At 56.0% G+C, this 19,161-nt stretch overlaps 10 protein-coding genes across 10 annotated transcripts; 2 read left to right on the top strand and 8 right to left on the bottom strand.

Annotated features, from left to right (window-relative positions):
• Nucleotides 1-1,014: 1,014 nt before the first annotated feature.
• On the bottom strand, nt 1,015-2,173 carry BKA78DRAFT_67331 (uncharacterized protein). Its single transcript, XM_066893566.1, has 2 exons — nt 1,977-2,173; nt 1,015-1,928 (listed from the first exon to the last, which is right to left on the bottom strand). The coding sequence occupies exons 1-2, from the start codon at nt 2,054-2,056 to the stop codon at nt 1,244-1,246; spliced, it is 765 nt and encodes a 254-aa protein (XP_066738369.1). The 5' UTR covers nt 2,057-2,173; the 3' UTR covers nt 1,015-1,243.
• Nucleotides 2,174-2,650: 477 nt separating this feature from the next.
• Nucleotides 2,651-3,785, bottom strand: BKA78DRAFT_67338 (uncharacterized protein). The gene is made up of 4 exons (XM_066893567.1): nt 3,423-3,785; nt 3,282-3,350; nt 3,082-3,225; nt 2,651-2,999 (listed from the first exon to the last, which is right to left on the bottom strand). The coding sequence occupies exons 1-4, from the start codon at nt 3,572-3,574 to the stop codon at nt 2,810-2,812; spliced, it is 555 nt and encodes a 184-aa protein (XP_066738368.1). The 5' UTR covers nt 3,575-3,785; the 3' UTR covers nt 2,651-2,809.
• BKA78DRAFT_67382 (uncharacterized protein) lies at nt 3,757-4,623 on the bottom strand. The gene is made up of 2 exons (XM_066893568.1): nt 3,954-4,623; nt 3,757-3,881 (listed from the first exon to the last, which is right to left on the bottom strand). Exon 1 carries the CDS (start codon nt 4,527-4,529, stop codon nt 4,011-4,013), a length of 519 nt encoding a protein of 172 aa, XP_066738367.1. The 5' UTR covers nt 4,530-4,623; the 3' UTR covers nt 3,757-3,881; nt 3,954-4,010.
• Nucleotides 4,624-5,535: 912 nt separating this feature from the next.
• BKA78DRAFT_357982 (uncharacterized protein) lies at nt 5,536-6,136 on the bottom strand (the record flags this gene model as incomplete). Its single annotated transcript, XM_066892337.1, has 3 exons — nt 5,536-5,635; nt 5,716-5,925; nt 6,006-6,136. The coding sequence occupies 3 exons, from the start codon at nt 6,134-6,136 to the stop codon at nt 5,536-5,538; spliced, it is 441 nt and encodes a 146-aa protein (XP_066738366.1).
• Nucleotides 6,137-9,476: 3,340 nt separating this feature from the next.
• Nucleotides 9,477-9,983, bottom strand: BKA78DRAFT_328926 (uncharacterized protein). Its single transcript, XM_066889630.1, has one exon. It carries the CDS (start codon nt 9,938-9,940, stop codon nt 9,743-9,745), a length of 198 nt encoding a protein of 65 aa, XP_066738365.1. The 5' UTR covers nt 9,941-9,983; the 3' UTR covers nt 9,477-9,742.
• Nucleotides 9,933-11,762, top strand: BKA78DRAFT_357981 (uncharacterized protein; the record flags this gene model as incomplete). The annotated part of the gene is made up of 3 exons (XM_066892336.1): nt 9,933-9,961; nt 10,008-10,238; nt 10,289-11,762. The coding sequence occupies 3 exons, from the start codon at nt 9,933-9,935 to the stop codon at nt 11,760-11,762; spliced, it is 1,734 nt and encodes a 577-aa protein (XP_066738364.1).
• Nucleotides 11,763-13,656: 1,894 nt separating this feature from the next.
• On the top strand, nt 13,657-14,750 carry BKA78DRAFT_259865 (Alpha/Beta hydrolase protein; the record flags this gene model as incomplete). The annotated part of the gene is made up of 2 exons (XM_066885407.1): nt 13,657-13,842; nt 13,881-14,750. 2 exons carry the CDS (start codon nt 13,657-13,659, stop codon nt 14,748-14,750), a joined length of 1,056 nt encoding a protein of 351 aa, XP_066738363.1.
• On the bottom strand, nt 14,731-15,660 carry BKA78DRAFT_67277 (uncharacterized protein). Its single transcript, XM_066893565.1, has one exon. It carries the CDS (start codon nt 15,527-15,529, stop codon nt 14,972-14,974), a length of 558 nt encoding a protein of 185 aa, XP_066738362.1. The 5' UTR covers nt 15,530-15,660; the 3' UTR covers nt 14,731-14,971.
• BKA78DRAFT_357979 (uncharacterized protein) lies at nt 15,573-16,112 on the bottom strand (the record flags this gene model as incomplete). Its single annotated transcript, XM_066892335.1, has 2 exons — nt 15,573-15,612; nt 15,667-16,112. 2 exons carry the CDS (start codon nt 16,110-16,112, stop codon nt 15,573-15,575), a joined length of 486 nt encoding a protein of 161 aa, XP_066738361.1.
• Nucleotides 16,113-17,668: 1,556 nt separating this feature from the next.
• BKA78DRAFT_67148 (uncharacterized protein) lies at nt 17,669-19,032 on the bottom strand. Its single transcript, XM_066893564.1, has 2 exons — nt 18,696-19,032; nt 17,669-18,643 (listed from the first exon to the last, which is right to left on the bottom strand). The coding sequence occupies exons 1-2, from the start codon at nt 18,940-18,942 to the stop codon at nt 17,928-17,930; spliced, it is 963 nt and encodes a 320-aa protein (XP_066738360.1). The 5' UTR covers nt 18,943-19,032; the 3' UTR covers nt 17,669-17,927.
• Between the last annotated feature and the right edge of the window lie 129 nt (nt 19,033-19,161).

Raw genomic sequence — 19,161 nt, 5'->3', positions numbered from 1 at the left:
ATAAACGACAACAGTGGTGCAGCTTTTTCAATTGGCGCGATGACAAGACTTGGGCCCTCGGTTGGCGACGCATCTTTTGGGAGGTATCTCGGTCCTCTCTGGTTGCGAATCTTGAAGTCATCGCAGCGAGAACAGCAGCGATGCTCAGTGCCGTTCGTTGGCCATTGCGAGCGACAGAAGGTGCTTTACATGGCAGACAGGGAAATGGCCGGTGTGCTTTGGTCCATGTTGTCAAACGACTGGAAAGTGAAGAAGAGAAAAAGTCGCATTGCAAGTCGCCGTTGAACTGACGCCTTGGTCACCACTACTGCCCCAAACCATTCTTGTCAGCGCAACTTCGTCCGCAAACTTCCGCGCGCAGGAACATGTTCTTGAAGCACGAACATCTTGAGTCGCCAACTTCTAGCTCGCAGGCTGCTATCCGCGGTAGCGGACATACACACCCACCACCAAATCGTCCTACCCGGTCGCGCCTAAACCGCATCGACGAGAATCAACACGTCGCTCACGCGCATTCCAAAGAGGCAGACCTTGCGAGCGGGCGACCTGGCAGCTAGAGGCGGAGGCGGGGATGCCCGCCGTAAGGAAGTGGCGTCGACGCGACGGCGGCAGTGGCTTGATCCGCCAAGCGCGGAACTCCGCAGCGCTGTCTCGCGGTGCCGCGGCTTTTCTTGGGGTGTCGTCGTCGCGATGGATGACGTTGAATGCTGTTGTTGTTAAGAAGAAGTCGTGGAGCGAGTTTGAAGGGCGCCGTTGTATCCTCGTCGAGCTACTCGTCACGTCGCTGTGGTTGCACTTTGAGGCTGGATCTCGGCAGGTTGGCATATTCGCCAATGCGGTTAGCACGTTGGCGATGGATAGCAAGTGAGAGGCGAGGAGATTCAGTGATTTCAAAGGAATGAGTAGCAGAGAGTGGAAGTGTGCTGGCGATCGAAGACTGTCAAGGGTTTTCTTGCAGCAGACATCGTCCCTGATGAAGACGAGACTGCGCCTTCAACAAAAACATTTTGGCATGTCGCAGCTCGATGGCATCAGGATACGAGTACGAGGAACTGCGGCGGGCCGACCCTTACGACAACGGAAGTGCAAGACATGAGCGACCAGTCGGTACATGAAGTTCCAGAAGCAGACACAATTGCATCAAGAGACGACCAGCTGTGCATGTTGAAAGACAAAGAAATGGTATTAGACGCCGTTGGGCTATATGCAATCTGCTCCCCGCTCTCCGCTCTCAAACCTCCGTCTACTTGGCCAAGTTCATCAACTCGGGAGTGAGCTGCACCTTCGTCTTGACGTACTTGTTCGTCTCCTTGGCCCAGCTGTCGGTGACGGAGCCAGTGCCGACAAAGAAGCCCTCGCCGTTGCTAGCAGTGGCGCCCTTCTTCATCTGGCCGCTCATGGTGAACTGGCACTTGCCGCGAGTGATGTGCATGGGGCCTTGGACCGTGCCGAGGACGTCGCCGTTGGCGTTTTGAATGTCAAATATGGCCTCGCCCAGGTCAATCTCAAACGGCGACGGGTTGTCGATGACGAGGTGGTTGGTGAAGCTGTCGCTGCCCGTGACCTCCGTCTTCTCGATGCGCGTCTGCGGGCCGTTGAGGCCCTTCATCTCAATCGGCTTCTCGTACACGACCTTGTTGGTCATGGCCAGCGCCTTGAGTGTCGTGTGGCCGTTCTTCAGGTGCAGGGTGATGTTCTCGTCCTGAATCAGAGCCTTGACGAAGGCATTGAAGGCGTTGAAGTCAATGATCTTGACCGTCTGGTCCTCGATGGTCAACGAGGTGCTGCTACCCGCAGTCTTGACCGTTGGAAGTTGCAGTTTGCCGAATGCGCCAGCGGGTCCGACCAGGTCGACTTGCATGCCAGCCATTGTCGCGCTGACAGGGCCTGTTCCAGAGATCTTGCATTCGATGTAGATGTTGAACGTACTAAGATTGGTCAGCGTCAAGCCTCAAGCGTTCTGCGATTCCACATACTCGGGAGTTGCTTTTGTGATTCTGATGAAGCTAATCTCCAGCTTGGAGTAGTTGATGACGGCTTGGGTGATGGCCTCCATGGTGTCTGATTCGCGCGCAGTGTCGTAGTAACGCAGCGAATGTAATTGAGATTGATGTCTCTTTTGAAGCGCGTTTGCCGTCTATTTCAACAGAATGGGGTCACTTCTCACGTGCAGCACGATGCTTCCCGCCTCACATGCCCAGCCGAGGAAAGGTGGAGGAAGAAGCTTCCCGTCCGCCAACAGCCACAATATCCGCGACCAGGCACCGCATTTTCCGCTGGGCTCAACGCTGTCCATCCAATGGCGCGTCGCGGGCTATACTGGCCTCTCTCCAGACGCCCGCTGCGCTGGAGCGGAGCGCTCTCTGCGGCTTGACTAGCGTTCGGGACATGTCAGCGGAGCGTTTCGAAATCCCACCATCCTCGGTGCAACGGGATTCCAGTAAACTGCATGGTCGAGTCCTAACACGGTCGTGACGAAGGTTGTCATGCATGAAGGGAATTGGTCTGTTTCGCGAAGTGTAGAAGGTAGAAGGGGAGTTGTCAAAGCGGGATGATAGGTCACGTGATCTTCAGGCTTGTGCGGTGCGTTTGACGATGCCAGCGACAATGGGCTTTTCGACTGCGAGCGAGGTTCGCTAGAGACGAATTGGGCAAAGAGACACAACAGGAACGTCGTCGGGCCAACAGCGAAACAGTGACTGTGCCCAGCAGAACTGACGTCAATTTGCAGTTGCTAGGATACGAGGCAGTCTTGTCCAAGCTTCTATCATGATGGGCTTTCGCGGATTGCGTGAGAATCGTTCAGTGATCAAAGCAAGACCCTCCGTGTATACTGGATTCGGGCGACGGCGCAGAAGACGACGCGGCGCTGCGCTTGTTTGACCACATCCAGGGAGCCATCAGCGCTCGGATGTCGCAGAATCCGATGCTCGCGTTGTTCCGACCAGGATATGTCGAAAGAAATCAACGGTGTTGGTTGCGAAAGTGGTGTGGAGGTACTGCAAGCGCTTATTCACGCCGTTAGCGAACGTCCGATCGTGGCGAAGAAGGCTGTTTCTAGAATTGTTCCTGAAGACTCACTCTGACTGCAGTAGTTCGTGATCCTCATGTGTTTCCACGGCAAATCCGCATTGGCTTTCTGCAGCCTTGCCAGGTTTTGACGCGTCGAACTCGACACTAGCTGGCCATGTACTTGACGTCAGCTTCGGAACCGACTGTATGCTGCTGCGATGGAAGTCAGAACCACACCAGAAGGGTCCTGTCAGCGAGGTCTCACTCACGTGACATGTCCGCGTTCGACTTTCACTGCTTCTTTTTGCCATCCACACTTCTCGGTCGAAGAAGATCGCCTTGGGCAAGTCAACCTCGATCTCCAAGGCATCCTGACGCCCCCAAAAATCTGCTTGGACCGACTGCTTTACCTCTTCGCATTGGCCGGCCCGCTCGAGGCTGATACCGTGGGCATCCCGAGAAGGCTGGGCGCCGACCGTGCCACTGCCGTCGGACCGTCGCGAGGAGCCGCGGCAGCGCGGGACCAAGTGCTCACCACCCGCGTCGTAGGGCGTAGGGCCATGATCCTGCGGCCGTACGAGAGCCCTGGGACACTGGGACAGTCCTCGGCAGTGCTTCTTGGCCAGACAGCTGTCTCTTGTCGCTGTCCTACGACATGCGCAGCTCCATCGGCCAGGCAGCAGCCTAGGATTCCTGCAACCGCACTTCAAACCCTCAGTCTCCATTGTGGTAAATCGATCTCGTTACCGCAAGTTCGGTCGAATGGCGAACTGGGCATCGCATGAGCGGGTTCGTAGCGCGCTACAGGATCTCGGTCGAGTGCTTGAGGGCGATGGAGGGTTTGCACGATGGCAAATTGAGACAGTTTCCTGTGCCTGCAGTCAGCACGGCTGAGATGCGTGGTTGATGTCAGCCTCGGATCCATGCGCCGACCGACGAACCTTGTGGAGACTGGCTTTCAATTATCATCCTTCGACGTAACGCGATGCTCAAAGGTCTCAGGACTTGAGGATACGAGTGCTCGACATCCTGACAGCACCTGTCCTTTCGTCGGACATGCGGCTAGGAGTTGTGCAAGCCTTGACCACAACAACCCCCTTCGCGTTCTTGAAGTGTCCTTCGTCCTGTCTTCTCTTATTCATTCGTTTCGTGGCCGGCTCGAGCAATCGCCGGTCTTGGGCGAGTCGCCGCCCTTGGTCTCTCGGTCGGGAAATCGCATAATTCGGCGAGGGGTGCTCTCGTGAAGGCCAATCTTCCGCATGCTTTCGATTCAGCGAAATATCGAAGAACCGAGCCCACGAGTTGCTCCTCGGACGTGAAGAGGTCGCTCGGTCGGTGGGCGGAGCCGTTGGTGCTACGGTCGCAGGTGTTTCGCCATCATCGCTGCAGGACTGCTTCTTGTTCAGTGATGTGTTTCTCGACAGAGGAGCATCGGCGCAGAGGCAAAGATACCTTCTAGCATCGCTGTAGTCGGCGGGAGTTCTGGTGGTGAGGACGGCAGCCCTGCGAAGAGGCATGACCTCATCCTCGGCGTGACGGCTCCTGATGCCTCAGGCAAGACATTTCATTCCACGCTAACCGCAAAGGGCAACACGAACACACGCCCACAGCACCAGCCGCCGACGATGCAAAAGACATTCGATTCCCTCTCTCGCGGCCGGTCTCCGGCGCACTCTCAACTCCGGAGTATGCGGTCGCAACAGAATCAGGAAAAGAGTCGAAACAACCAAATCTCCAGCAGCGTGGACAGGAGGCCGACGTGCGCGGCCGCTGCAGCAGGGAAAATTTTTCTTGTGAAAATCATGAGGTTGGGAAGCAATATACGCATGTACGTATCCTGGCAGCACTTTGCATCAGGGGGTTGGTATGCATGCAAGTTCTGGCACATCAGGCGATTTTCTAGGGGGTGGAGTTGGGAAATTGTTCCTGCATCTACCCTGGCGATATCCACCCTCCGTGCTCAGCGCTTAGCACCCCCTGGATGAGTGGAGACCCTGCCGGTCCTGGCCATGATGCGATGAGATCAGTGTCACCACCAAATATGCTTAGGTGCCTTGGCCGTGGCTTGGTTGTCGCTTGTACCTGACATCATGGCAAGGTTGATCTGTTGACAAGGGACATTGTTGGGAAAGCCAGAAAGTGATGGCGAAGGGCGTGGGCGACTTGGTTGTCGATGAGGGTCACAAGTCTACAGGCAAAACGTTATCCCTAGGTCGAGGGTTTGTCAAGGCCGGTCCAAATCAGTGACCAATGCAGCATTTGATTCGAAAAAACACAAACAACAATCATTTCACCACCAAAGTTGGCTTTGGAAACAGTTGTAGCAATGGGAGACCGTGATTCATTCGTTCAGATTCTGACTAAAAGTGCTTCCAGACCAATATGTTTCTGTGCCACTGGGCCGAGAAGTGAAGTGGTCGTCTCAGCGTGCAGTTCCTAAAGCAAGTGTATCATCGCATTTATGTACAGGAGGAAACGAGATGACTGTTTGTTGTTCGAGCAGTCTGGTCATGTCTTCGCCTACTAGCAACCTGGGCCTCCAAGGCGACGGTTGCAAGGCATCTTTGTGCTGACGCAGCCAGGGTCTGTGTAGACGGTGGGCTTTCCGCACATGTCGTAGCAGCTGAAAAGGGTTGTTAGTCTTGCTTTCGCAGGGAAGATGGTGCGGAATGAGAAAGGGGTACAGCTCAAGGGATTTCTTACCCTCCGTATCTGATTCCACAGTCATTGATGTAGTCTTTGCAGACAAACTGCGGGCAGATGCGCGACTCCGAAGTGACCTTTGAAGAGTTGGACTTCGTAGAGGTCGACTTCGAAGTAACAGCAAGCACTCTCGCAGTCGGAGTCGACGCAACAGTGACCTGAGCGGCCAGAATGGCGCCAAAAACAGTTCCGGAAGACGGAACCACGAGACTGGAAGTTTCTGGGGTGTCGTCAGCTCTGAATTCTGGAGGCTCTCCGACGCAGAAATGCGGAGTAGGAATGCAAAAAACGTGCCTTCAGAGATGGTGAAGGCAGCATTTTCAGGCATGGCATAGTGCGGCAGTTTCTCTGCACCAGGCAGGGCCACAGCACCGCTCAAGACACTGCATACAGCGAGAACAATGGAGAGCTTGGAGACCATGTTGATTGAGGAGACTTTGAACCGAACTGAAAGACTGGAGACTGGAGTGATGCTGTTGAACGATTGTGCTTTGTTGGAGAGCATTCATGCGGGCTTTTAGTTCAGCTTTATAGATCTTCAGGCGTAGCCAAGTCCTCGACGATGGTCAATATTCATGTCTCGCTGCGAATGCGGCGTTGGCCGACCGGTGCCAAGGAGGTGCGTGTGCTGGGCGTGGTCATAGACGTTGCATCTCGCGTTGGCTTGGTCTCTGGAAGCCTTCGGCAGTCGCCATGTTCCAGACCTGGGTTGTTGGTGGTGTGCCGTTTGGTTTGAGTGGCGGTGCGCAGCGAGAGGAATTCAGGGGCAATGGGGAAAGCGGTATATACCGAGTATTGCTTCGACCGCGTGTAGGTCGTTGGTCCCTTGGTAGTTGGTACTGCGCTCATGTGTCGATGAGAAATGGATTTGCGAGGCTGCAGGATCTGGTACCGATAAGATCGCCTCGACGAGCCCGAGCTATTGAATGGAATGTGAGAGGTTGATCCAGGTGTGTTGGCATGAGACAAAAGTCGACGATGATAGGACGCAAGGAAATCGACGGAATGCTGGCCGCAACGATAGGCTCAGGTACGGTTGCTAATTCAATTTTTTCTTGCGAATGATTGAGCGACCATTGAATTTTTTGCCGGCGTCGGCTGGAGCCGGTGCTGCGCCACATGTTTTCGCCTTGTGTTGCAACGGGCAAAGTCTGCGTGGTGTGCCGCGTGCAGTGGAAGACGAGCGAAGGGTCGCATTTTGCTGTAGAGTGCGGTGCAGAAGCGGAAACAGATCGTGTATAGCTCTGCATTGATGGATGATTGCAACGTCAAGAGACTTTGAGACCGAGTAGCATCTGACCTGAACATCTCGAGTTTCCTCAAAGTTACTCCTGTCGTATCCGCTTCAGCTCCGACATCATTTGTCCTTTGGATCTTCACGATACGGAGGCGCTGCACCGTCTCGCCTTCTCGTTGGCCAAGGAATTGGACACCAGAATAATGAGAGTACTCCAAGCGCTGGAAACACCACGCTTCCTGTGAAGGTGTCCTGCTCTTGGAATTTTCGTGCGCGATGCTCAAGCACCTTTCGATTGTCGAACCCGCGTCACTCCACCCAGGAACAAGGAGCCTTCGAGACAAGTGAGACAACTTTTCGCTGCTGACATCAAGCTGCATCGCCACGGATGTCCCAACGACTTGATACCGGAATGTTGAGATGCAGTGCCACGTCTTCGAGACAATGCGGACGGCGTGCGGGTGGCTGGCTCGCCCTCATCGCTGGGAACAGTGACCTCGCGATGGCTGAAAATTTATCCCCACGATTCGGTTCTCAATGGCTTTGAAGTCAGCTTGTTCAATGCTGGAAGCATTCGCTGTCAGTATTGTGCTGTCGAGGCCATCCAACTCGGGTCGCTCAATCGGGCCAGAGGTCTCGGACAATACCAAGACAGCCCGGCAAAAGCTGCACGCTATCAAAGGCCACACAGAGGACGTCTTGAAGGGCCGAGCAGCAAACTCGTTTGTTTCGCGACACGACACATGCCAGGGGAGCTGGTTTGGCCAAAAGTTTGCTCGTCATCGCCGTCTTTGGTCCGTCGCATTGTGCAGGAAAAACACTGCGCTTGCCGGAGTTGAGAAAGATCCGCATCGCGATGAGGAGATGCTCCAGCATCGAGAGGAATCTATCACTCGACGTCGCTAGCCGTTTGAGTGCCTTGCTTCCTGTACATACCGTGGACTTTCTGAGATGTCCAGGGTGTTGCTCAGTCCTGGTCATCCGATATCGCATGGTGTACCGACAGACTGTACAAGGCCGAAACGGGCTCAATCAGGACACTGACCAAGTGGTGGGTCCACTGAACCATTCTTGGAACTCGCGAGATCTGTATCTTGCGACACCCGGTCGGAGATCTGAAGTGATAGTGCGGCTGACCCTCCTGCCAACAAGAGCCGTGGACTTCGACACGGGAGTATCTCCTGTTGACTCAGGATGCGAAAACGAGAGTTTTGTGCAATGGTGATGCTCCTGTTCCTGAATTTTGGGAAGATTTTGAAAGGGTCCGGGAGCTGAACAGGTCATGACTGGTGACTGGCGTCGCCGCTGGGCTGTAGGCGAGCACAGCGAACCCCAGCCTCCAGATTTTCCGTCCTTATCTCCCGATCCCTTGGTAGTAGTCGAAACAATCTTTCGCCTTCTCTCGACTTCGGCGTGCTTCAATTGGCCCGCCGCAAAGGGGCAGCGCGGTTCTCTTGCCTTCCTCTAGTGAAGCACTTCAATCCAGAACAGTCCTTCGCAGGGTCTTCAAGTGGAGACAGCATGGAGAGATTGAGCACCCCGGCCAGCAGCCAGCCTTCTTGTTTGCTCATCCATGCCTTCCAGCCGCCGAGTTGAAAGTGACTGCGGTCGCGACTGGGCACCTTTGCGACGGTGTCGTTGTGCTCCTGCGGCTCAAGACATGATTGCCCACTGCGAAATTGCGTCCTGCGTGAAAGTCCTTATCAGAACGCATTCACCCTTGTCGAGGTCCCAGCTCTTGAAAAATTTTGTTGTTGTGAGGTCATCCGGCGGAAAATCGACGTGCCGCGATGCGAGGTCAACGGGAAAAAAGCAAACCTACGTCGCGCAGGGTCTCCACCGCCAACGTCTCCGCCGGTCGAGGCGCCATCTCCGAACCAATCGGAAAATAGCCGGTCATGCCTTACCCAGCATGATAGTCGGATAGATGCAGTCAATTTGAGAGGCGGGTATGCACCTACGTTACGCGTCAAGTCGAGGCCGTTTTTTCACGTTTCATAGAGAAACGGCCTACACTGGAAAGTTTTGATCACGACTGGAATTCGAAATGTACTTCAAAACTTCATCCCGCTGGCTTCTGCGTTACTGCACCTTCTCCAATTCTCCTGTATTGATCGAGCCTGTCTGCAGCCTCCACTTCCCACATCGACTTTCTGCTCTCAGAGACATTTCCACACTGATTCCGCCATCACAACTTTTACTTGCACCTCATCTTCACTTGGACAATTCAGGAACTGTCACTACTCATCCCCAATTCCATCACCAGCAAAGGCAAAATGTCGGCCCGTCCCGCAAACAGAGGTGCGCTCCCATCATCTCCAAGGGCTAACCCGACCTGGAAGTTTGTGGAGAAGCTAACGGCACCCGATGCCAGGAAACCGCGGAAGTAATGTCCGACCAAGAAACCCGTCATCCCCAAGGGTGATTATTCCCACCAAACCACGACCACCTCCCCTGGGTACCACTTTCAACGCTGACACCAACTCTGGTCGACTCTTCCTCTATGCAACTATGGCCTTCTTAGCCTTGCACTTTTTTGATTGTTTTTCTTGTCGTTTTAGAGAGGCGGTCTTTTACTCGCACGCCTGGACGTTACTAGAAAACTCGTTCAGACTGACCGGGGATGAAAATGAGTTGCGGGAATTCTTGGAAGCAAAGTTGAGCGAGATAAGAGAAGCAGAGGACAGCCAAACAGGGATTACCGGCATCGACCATCGCTTCTGCGAGCTTTGGAAGAGGACCAGATACTTCCTGTGGTATAAGCCTGCTGGGCCGTCGTTCGCCTCCGAGTCAAACTACACCCGAGATCGAGGCAGCAAGGGGGACTTCGAGAGACTTTGGGATGCCCTCATCAGGGACATGGAGTCTTTGGACGAAGGCCGCGACTCCGGGATCAAGACGTTCTTCCAGCGGCTGCAGACCAATTTCTCGGGCGAACACTTTGAGCGGATGCCTTCTCGCTCGACACTCCAACATCAAGATGCGCATCGTCCCCAGCTCCAACTTCAGGTACAGAACTCATTCCAAGCTGGGAAACGCACACTGACATGAAAAGCAACCTGCTCAAAATGCTGCACAAACCCGACCTGCACAGCCTTCGTCAACACGGCCGCGACCGGCACAAGCGCAAGTTCCGCCTGCCCGACCAAATCAACCTCCGCATAGACAAGCCCATGCAGCACCAGCCCAGCCTCAAGCAAACCGACCTCCGCCACAACGACCTCAGCCAGCCCGCCCCGCCCAAGCCCAACATGATGCGCAACAACCACGACGCCTTGGCCCCGATGTCTCCGTCGAGCCCCCTACCCCTCTCCGTCGTCCTACGATGAGTCCCAGTTTCGCTCCGCCACTCAACCTTACCCCGAGGCGACCTGTCCCATCAAGAGAAGCCCGGGAGCAAGCCGAGAGACGATTCTCTCGCGTTGCCCAGGCCGAGGCAGACGAAACCGACCGGGACAATTCTGTGGACCGGCTTCTGTGGGAGCCACGGGAAGCCGTTCGGCCTGTTGAGGCCGAGAGTCCCTCACAGGTTCAGAGTGCACAGAGACAACGGAGATTTGAAGATCGGATGGCGCAGAGGGAGGTGGAGGAGAAACTGGAGAGAGAGGCCGAAGAGTGGGAGACTGCGCAGAAGGAAGCGGAAGAGCAAAGCGCCGCTGAGAAGGAGGCCGAAGAGAAGGCGGCGCAGAAAGCAGACAAGAAGGCTCGGAAGGAGGCTCGCAAGGAAGCGAAGAGGCTAGCAGAGGAGGAGAGGCTTGCTGAAAAAGCAGCTGCGAAAAAGGCACGCAAGGCAGCCAAGAAGGAGGAGAAGAGGAAGCGAGAGGAGTCCGCCGAGGCCACTGAGTCTTCCGACAACGACAGATCCTCTCCCAAAGACCGCCAGCTGGAGAGTCCTCCCGTGAGCTCACAGCAAGGCCGAGCCAAAAAGAGGCGCAAAAAGTCGAAGACGCCCCCGGAAGAGCCGTCGGATAACTCCTCCGACATCAGTGCAGCCTCATCACAACAACCTCGCTCCGACCACGAGAGCAATAGCAAGGACTCGGAGCCCGAAGTTAAAGCTCACCGACGGTCTTCTCGTGAAAATGGTCCTCCCCTGATCGAGTCCCGCCCACGGCCGATGTCCCCTTCCCGCCAAGGCAACCAACCGCCCGTCGAAACGACAAGCGTTTACACGCTCAACAACAAGCAGCAAACATTGCTTCTCAAAATCTACGGCAGCCAAAAGGGGATAGAACTGCGGATGTTGCCACCTGACGTTATCCTCGAGCGCATCAGGAACACATTCCGGACGAAGTCGGGTGGCATCCACCTGGAACTCGAAGGCCTCAGCAAGTTCATTCGCGAGTCGAAGAAGAGATTTGTGTCGGATCAGGGGCGGAACGAGGCCTTGGGCCAGGTCCTCGAAGTCGACGAAAGGGAACGGCGGCTCGATGGACGTGAGGTCAGTGTGTTTTCTGCGGCACGCGAGTCGGTCATCACACCCAATGGCGACGCTCTCGTTGCCAGAGGGAGCCCGATTCAACCCTTCCGCCGTACGGAATGGATGATTGACGGCTGCGTCCGAACCGGTGTCATAGGCAGTTATCAGGCTAAAAAAGACTTCGAGGTTCGAGTCAGGCAAGCGGAGGCTAAAGACCTCGAACTGCGAGGGAAGCTCGAAAGACGTCTTCACCGTTCTTCCTCGCAGTCACCCGTCTCCGTCCAGAAACTCGACCACAAACCAATGGACAAGGGGAACAGGAGGCTCCAGAAAAAGACCCAGTGCCTGTCGACTTGGTTTGATGAGGACGACCGTGAAAGTCGGTCTTGACCTCGTCGGTCGGTCACGTTGTTTGGTCGTCTTGTCTCTTCTTTCCACCAGTTTCCCTCCTTTCCTCACTTGTCACCTCTGGCTCTGTGTGCTTTTCCCTTCCTGCTTCTCATCTCTCCTTGTGTGGTTTGTCTTTCCATGCTGTCTTGTCCTCCAACAGTTCCTTCGTCCTTCGTCCTTCTTCCTCTCTCCATCTCTTTGGTTGGGTCTGGCGCAATGGACATTTTCTGTCATAAACCCCTTACATGTCGTTGCCTCTCTCCGTGTACGTATGCTGCAGTCATCACAAACGACATTTTCCAATTCAGTGCGTGCAGCACTGTTCTTTGAGTGAGCTGTCAACTCTCGATTGTTTTCCCGACCGAAACCCCAGTCCCCACAATCGGAAGTTGAAACAAGTCCCTTGATCCCTTTTGTCTGCGCTCTGCGGATTTCCTGCTACTGTATATAGTGACTGCGGTGTCTCACCTTGTTTGTATCGCCGTGAATCTGTATTCTGTCCCATCCGGGCGGAGACTTTTGTCAAATCCAACACCAACGACGTCTCATTCGACCTGCGAGAATTGGCCCATCACAACTTCATCCGCCACGTCCACGACGCCAGCAGCCCTACATCCGTGCTTGAGTTGAGCTTCTCGCATGCAATCCATAGCGAGGTAGATCCGCCATATTCCCCTACTAGGCCAACAAGAAAGACTACCACTGCCAGTTCGCGGCCCTCTAGTCGACCCGTCAGAAACGCTTTCTTTTGGGAAGTCTCGGCGCCAGATCAGGGAACGGCGCAGGCGTGCGTTGAACTCCTTAGGATGTGCTTCTCCGTGGACTCGAACATTCTGGTGTAAAACAAACGGTAACGAGAGGTGCAGGTGGTCGCGTGCAGAGTATATTTGCGGTGTTGCATCTTGCCGCGCATCGGTGTCGCGCGCGCACACACCTGGAGCAGTGCAGCCGAATGCCGATGAGGACAAATTAAGCAATCTCAAGCCGTCCGCGGTGACACGCTGCGGGCCGCAGCCAAGCTCCCGTGGCGTTGGCGCCATTTGGTTGGTTTCAGGTTGGTATCGTGCCTCGGCAGTGGTGGTCGCGGGGATGGGGTGGTGGATTGCTCGACCGTGATAGTGGAGTTCGATGAGTTTGATGATTCTTGTTTGAGGGATGCAGAATGATGGGGCAGAGCTTTGCCATTCTGTTGGAGACAGGGGAAAAGTGTCTGGGTTCGTCGATGGTCATCGAGACACTGTTGCCTCTCCGCGCTCCATTGTTTTCCGTGGAAAGAGTGCATGTTCAGGCCGCTGCAATTGATCAAAGGCATCTAGAAAACGCCTTGCAAATACACCGAGCCATCATCAACAGAGAGTAGCAAGCATGCGGGCCCAAAATAGAGTTGCAGCGACGCACCGATAAACTGCCCTTTTCATCTAGCGCGACCCAGAAATGCATCCTCCCAGACGATGATCGCATACCAGTCTACAACACCACAAGCCCTCGACTCTCCCTCCTTCGCAGAACCAAACAGACGGCGGGCACAACTACTAGCGACAAAACGCTCAAGCACCCCCGCAACCTGGCCCATCCCTGAGCCGGCCAGACCGCCAAGCCCCCTGACTCGAATTTTCTACTTCCCCAGCCCGACATCGCTGCTGTCCCAATTTTTACGTACATCCAGTCCAACGTCCCCCATACCTAGCTCGGGTCCGCCAGCGACAGCGGATCCTGGGCCTCGGATCCGACCATCGTTCCGTCATGTATATATAGCCCGGGGGCAGCTACATAACTCCGACATCACCTCATTTCAAACACCAGATACCCACGTTCGCTTTTTTCCTCACGCTCGCTTTGTCTGTCGCCGTCGAAAAGTCGAAATCGTACCGAATTGAACCGATCCGCCATGGCCATGCTCGCCGGCAACATTCCAGAGGCGGAGCATTTTGCCGACTTCCACATCCACCACGTCGCCTACAAGACGGTCGACGGCCAGCCGATCGAGACGTCGATACTCGTGCCCAAAGACGCGGCGCCGGGGCCGCGGCCGACGATAGTGCGCTGGCACGGCGGCGGACTGGTACGTCCACACATCAAAGTCGAAGAATGCTGGTCTGTCTCTGACACGTCCCCAAGGTGACAGGCGCGCGGCTGTACACGCCGTGGTTCGCGCCATGGGTGCTCGACTACGCGCGTTCGCACTCGGCCATCATCGTGGCGCCGGACCACCGGCTGATGCCCGAGAGCAGCGGGCGGGCCATCTTGGCCGACATCCGCGACTTTTGGTTCTGGTTCCACACATCCCTCTCCACATATCTACCACCACGCGCAAACGGCGCCGAAATCGACCTCACCCGCGTGCTGCTCATGGGCGAGAGCGCCGGCGCCTGGCACGTCGTCTACTCGCTGGCGCGGTCTTTCGCGCCGGAGAGCCTGCGCGCCGCCGTCCTCACCTTCCCCATGCTCGACCTGCGGGATCCGCACTTTTCGCAAAAGTCGAATCCCCAGGACGCGGCTATGCTGGGCGTGCCGTGGCTGGGCGCGGAGCTGGTCGACGAGTACGAGGACGCGGCCCGGCGCGACCCGGCGCGCATCGTTACCAACGTCGCGCCGCCCGAGCGCCTGGACCTGATGATTGCCGTGTTTCAGAACGGGCGGTTCGTCGAGTGGCTGGAGCGCGGCGAGGGCTGGGGAGAGGAGGACAAGGTGGATGCGCAGGAGGCGAGGCAGCTGTATCCGTTTGAGCTGCTGGAGGACGCGTCGAAGGCGGGCGCAAGGCTGCCGCCCGTGTTGATTGCGCACGGAGAACAGGATTCAATTGTGCCGGCCGAGGGCAGCAGGAAATTTGTCGACGCGTGGACACGGTTGCAGGGCGAGGATGGCGCGAGATGCCGGCTTGTGCTGCGGCCTGGCGAGCATGGTTTTGACGGGCAGGTCGATTTTGAGGACGAGTGGCTGCAGAATGAGTTGAAGTGGGTCACAGAGGCATGGTTAGGGCAGTCGTAGGTCTCTCTGTAAGACGTGACTAAAATCAAGTTTTGTTTGGAAAACAGATCAAACCCGTCAAACATCTTTTGGAGCTCGCTGGCACAGCAAGAATGAAAGATATTCAACTTGAGCTCATGCTGTGCTAGCACATAGAACGAGGAGAGACAGCACGCCCAGTCATGCCTTGGCTTGAACAAAACTCATGAACACTGGTCAACAGCAACAAACTTTGCTCAACATTAGCATCGCAACAGCAAACAGCAACTTGAAATATCTTGATTCATACTGACTTTTCCACACCGCATACAAAACATCAGACGTCTCCACGTTTCCCAGCCTTCAGTACCTCTTCCTGATTGCATCTCTCTACACCTCCAACTCCAGAACAACAACAAGGCGAGGCTGAAACCAACAACACCAGCATAGTGCGTTGCATGGCGAAGCAGGACGAGACGGGCGCATGCATGGTCGGGGTGCATATTGGTCCACATCCGGCGTTTTGTGCCCATGGAATCATCCCCGGGTTCTCCGATGAGCGAGTGCGGTGGGGCTAGCTTCTTGCCAAATCCAAATCTTGCACACGGTAGACGGCGCGAGGAAGGAGAAAGGTAGGTTGTTTGGAGAAATGTGCGTGATGTAGTGCAATAATGCGCCGGAGACCACAACAGGCGGGAGCGATGGTGATGGAAAGAAAAGTATTCAGGTACTTTGGCGGCGTATGAACAAGGGGTTTGCGCGGGTTTGGCCAGACCGCCAGGAATTTGCTGGATTCGTGGTGAATGATTCCGAGGTGCCATTCATTCCGACAACGAGCGTCGATGCTTCTTCGGCGCTGCTCAATCAACTCAAAAGCGTCGTTCCGTCTGCGCAGACGCAGCTCCTGTTCAAATCATCAGACGCGCCACTCAATCACCCAAAACGCAAACCAACTTACCCACTATCATCGCACTTGCCCGCCTCGACGACAGCTCCGTCCGCCGCGCCCCCTTTTACTCGCTCACACCACGCGGCGCAAAGCCCGCCAGCATCACCACCCGCGCCGCGACCCTTGACCTTGGCGTCCTTCTTCGCTGCGCCACTGACGGCCGGCCGCCTGCTCCCATTGCTCCCACTGCTGCTGCCGCTGTCGCCGCCGCCCGTCGCCGCCATTGGACACAGAATCGGGTCGAGCATGTCGCGCGTGTAGTCGGTCAAGCCTTTGGGGTTGGGGCGCACGGGGAAGGACAGGAGCGATCTCGAGGAGCCGAGGGGCGCTTGGTTCGCGTTTGCGTTTGCGCTGCTTGCGGAATGCGAGAGCAGGTCTAGCGAGCTGGGGATTGGCAGGGCGCATGCCGCCGCGGCGAGGAGGAGTATGGCGAGCAGTGTTTGCGCGGACGGCATGGTTGCGGTGGGGAGGTGGAGACTCGGGTTTCTCACGAGATCAAATCGAGCTGAGACGGACGGCAAGCAGGTGGGTCGGTATGTATGTGTCCGCCAGCGGGAGCCGGCAAAAGCAAGACCACGACGAATGACTCTGGCGACTCGTCGTTGCGGCCACAGAGACGGCAGAGAGCGGGCACACTGCGCAGCTGCGGGCTGACAGCTCGAGCTTGGAGCTCTTGGGCCACGCACTTGGCTACGGTAGGTGGCACAAAACGAGGGGGATCGAGCGTTGGGCGGGTCGGTCGATGATGATGAGCGGTATGCCACGCTCACGGTTGCACGCAGCAAGTGGTTCTCGGTACGGTTTGTACGATTCAACTCGGTCGATGGGGTCGCATCTCGCCCTCTGGAGATCCGGCACTTTTTTCGATATATGTCTTTTGGGCAGGGTCGATAGTTCCTGGGCGATGTCGATGCGGACGGTCACCCGGCTTATGTATAGTGCAAGAAAAGAAGCCTTGCCCCTCTCCAACGAACGAGCTCGCCGTGCCAACCATCGTCATGTCATGTGCTGGACAACCAACGGACGGCGACTGGGACGTGCCACAGCGCCCGCAAACCGGCTGGTCTGGTCTGGTACAGCACAGTTCGACGGTGGCCATCACGTCGCTCCTCTCCCCCGCTTCCTGGGACGACCTAGGCGGTGCGGTCCATCGAACGTGTTTGGTCGCGGCGCGCCATGGCTCGGTCGCCAGGGCATGGCCATTGGCCACGCGCGAGCCGGTAAGCAGGCTAATACAGGCCAGGCTTAGCTCGCCGAGTCGTGGCAGCTAGTGGTGGGATGCGTCGCAGACGTCGGCGAAGCTAGCGTCGCCTTGGCCTGGTGAGAGTTTCGAAAATCCAGCTCTTGCGGGCACGAGGTCCATGGCAAGTGTTTGTGTGGTGGACAGTGTGGTGGACAAGTCTGGCGTACAAGCGGGAGATGCAAATGCCAGAAAACGATTTGATCAAGGAGGACGTCGACCAAGAAAGCTGAATACTTTACTCCTCCGAGCGAATACGAGACGTCACTGCGAGTCACCCTCGAAAGGTCGACGTCTCGACTCTGCCATTTGGATCGCCGGATGCGGGCGCATGGCGGGTCCCTCGCCCTCGTGGCCACAAGCCGCAGCTCTAGGTTGTTCTGTTCCAACGCAAATTCTTCATCGACTGTCGTCTTGTTGACGTATGTACAGTATTGGCCAGGGTTCATGGTCTCGACGGTGCGCAGCGGACGAGGGCGGCTGACAAGGAGCAGTGCTGTTTGGCTGTTTTAGCTCGTCAGCGCCGCCGTCGCTGCTCCTCAGCAACCTGCTTTCCAGATGCTTCAGACTTGTGATTCTCCATGACGACTGCTGACTGTTACTTTGGCTGGAAGTGTGCTTCAATTGGTTCGACTCGCTCGCGTTTCTGACCGGCAGCGTAAGCAGCACGTGGGATGCAAAGTGCTGCAATCTGCTCTTCTTTGCATGTCTTCCCACTTACATGTGCCTGGTGGATTGCCGAATGCAGTCATGCATAAATCCTTGTCTTCCCAGAATGGATGGTCGTTGGGTCTGTACGCTCCCAAGACGGCGAGCGGAGCCGTGAGACATGCATGGGGGAGCAAAGTGGCTGTGCCGGGGATTGGAAAATCTTGTTACAGCTTCGGTCTCTTTCTCTGTGATTTGGATCAGATGGCGATGATTTGAATGATGGTTTGCAGATGGTTTGTCTACCGGCGACAGCAGAGTCTAGAGAAGGTGATTACTAAGGCGGGCGCTAGTGCTTCTTTTGGCATCCGGCCGCCAAATGTCAACACCATGCTCTCTCATCACCAACTGTGCCCACTTCATCAATCCGACAATTTTGCAGACCAGCATCGCGTCCAAGAAGCCGAATCTCAGCCACCGCATCTCCAGTCGCGCCCGCTGCACCTACCAGCAGTCGGCACGAGCTACCAAGCGCCAAAGGATTGACCCGACTACAACGCGGATTTCGTGACACGTGGGCGCCATGGTATGGCGTCCGGGTGTTTCTGATGCTGCCCAGCACACTCGGCGACGAAGCCGTTGCAACTACCATCCGACGCGGGACATGACCAAGCAGCGCCATCATCAGGACCAAGCCCATCCCTACGACTGCCAAGGTATCGAAAGCCGAATGTGAACGATGCAGGATTCGGATCGCGACGCCAAAGAATATGACCAGGGAGCGGAAGAAGGCGGCATCAGCGACTTCGCAGCATAGCCGGATTGCGTGTGAGCTGGCAGATTGTTCTGCCTGTCGCAAATTGTTCAATGCTGCCCCCAGATACCCCTTTGGACAAGACACTCGTCGTCTTTCAGTCACCAACGCTATTGTCGGTGAATGCTCAGAGGCCGGTTTCCACTCCCACTTTTGTGCGCAGCAACATTCCCCTCGGATGTCGATCGCCAGTCTCATTTGGGGGCCGAAAACCTCGTCAAGCGTGGTGCGCATCGGGCGCGCAGGCCAAGAAAACACCGAATTCTGTTGGACCGAAAACAAGACTCAAAGGACCATCAGAGGACTCGCAAAGTGCATCTCAGAATCGTTGCGGACCTGAAGAATCACAAGCAGCCGGCAAATCGAGTCTCCTCACGTATCCACGCCCCATTCGCTCCCCTGTGGCCGCCAATGTTCCCTCGACACCAACTGGAGCTGACCAAGCTTGCAGCTCAAGACTACTGTCTCGTGCAATTCCACACTCGGCCTTTGCCAACCGAGGGACGCAAGGGATCGCATGTGGCTGAAATGGGTCGTCCAGATTCGTCAATTCAGCCCTGCTTCCACGGCATCTCGGAGCCATGTCCAGGGCTGTCCGGGGAGGCTTTGAGAGGTCGATAATGGTGGCCGTCGTCCATGGTTGCGCCTCGTCATCATCCGGTGACACAGCTCGGTGGTGCGCAAAAGATCGACGGTCGGTCGGTCGGTCGTGGGCTCGGTCAGGACGAGGTGGACGAGGAACTCGCAGAGTCGAGGCAGAACAGTCAGTCTTGAGCGCAGGCAGATGCGGATTGAGGCCCGT

The sequence above is a fragment of the Phyllosticta capitalensis genome, assembly GCF_038381095.1.
Source record: "Phyllosticta capitalensis strain CBS 128856 chromosome Unknown BKA78scaffold_14, whole genome shotgun sequence".
Classification (NCBI taxonomy): Eukaryota; Fungi; Ascomycota; class Dothideomycetes; order Botryosphaeriales; family Phyllostictaceae; genus Phyllosticta; species Phyllosticta capitalensis.
Note: the sequence above shows the minus strand (reverse complement) of the source record. Positions and strands in the feature narration are given on the sequence as shown.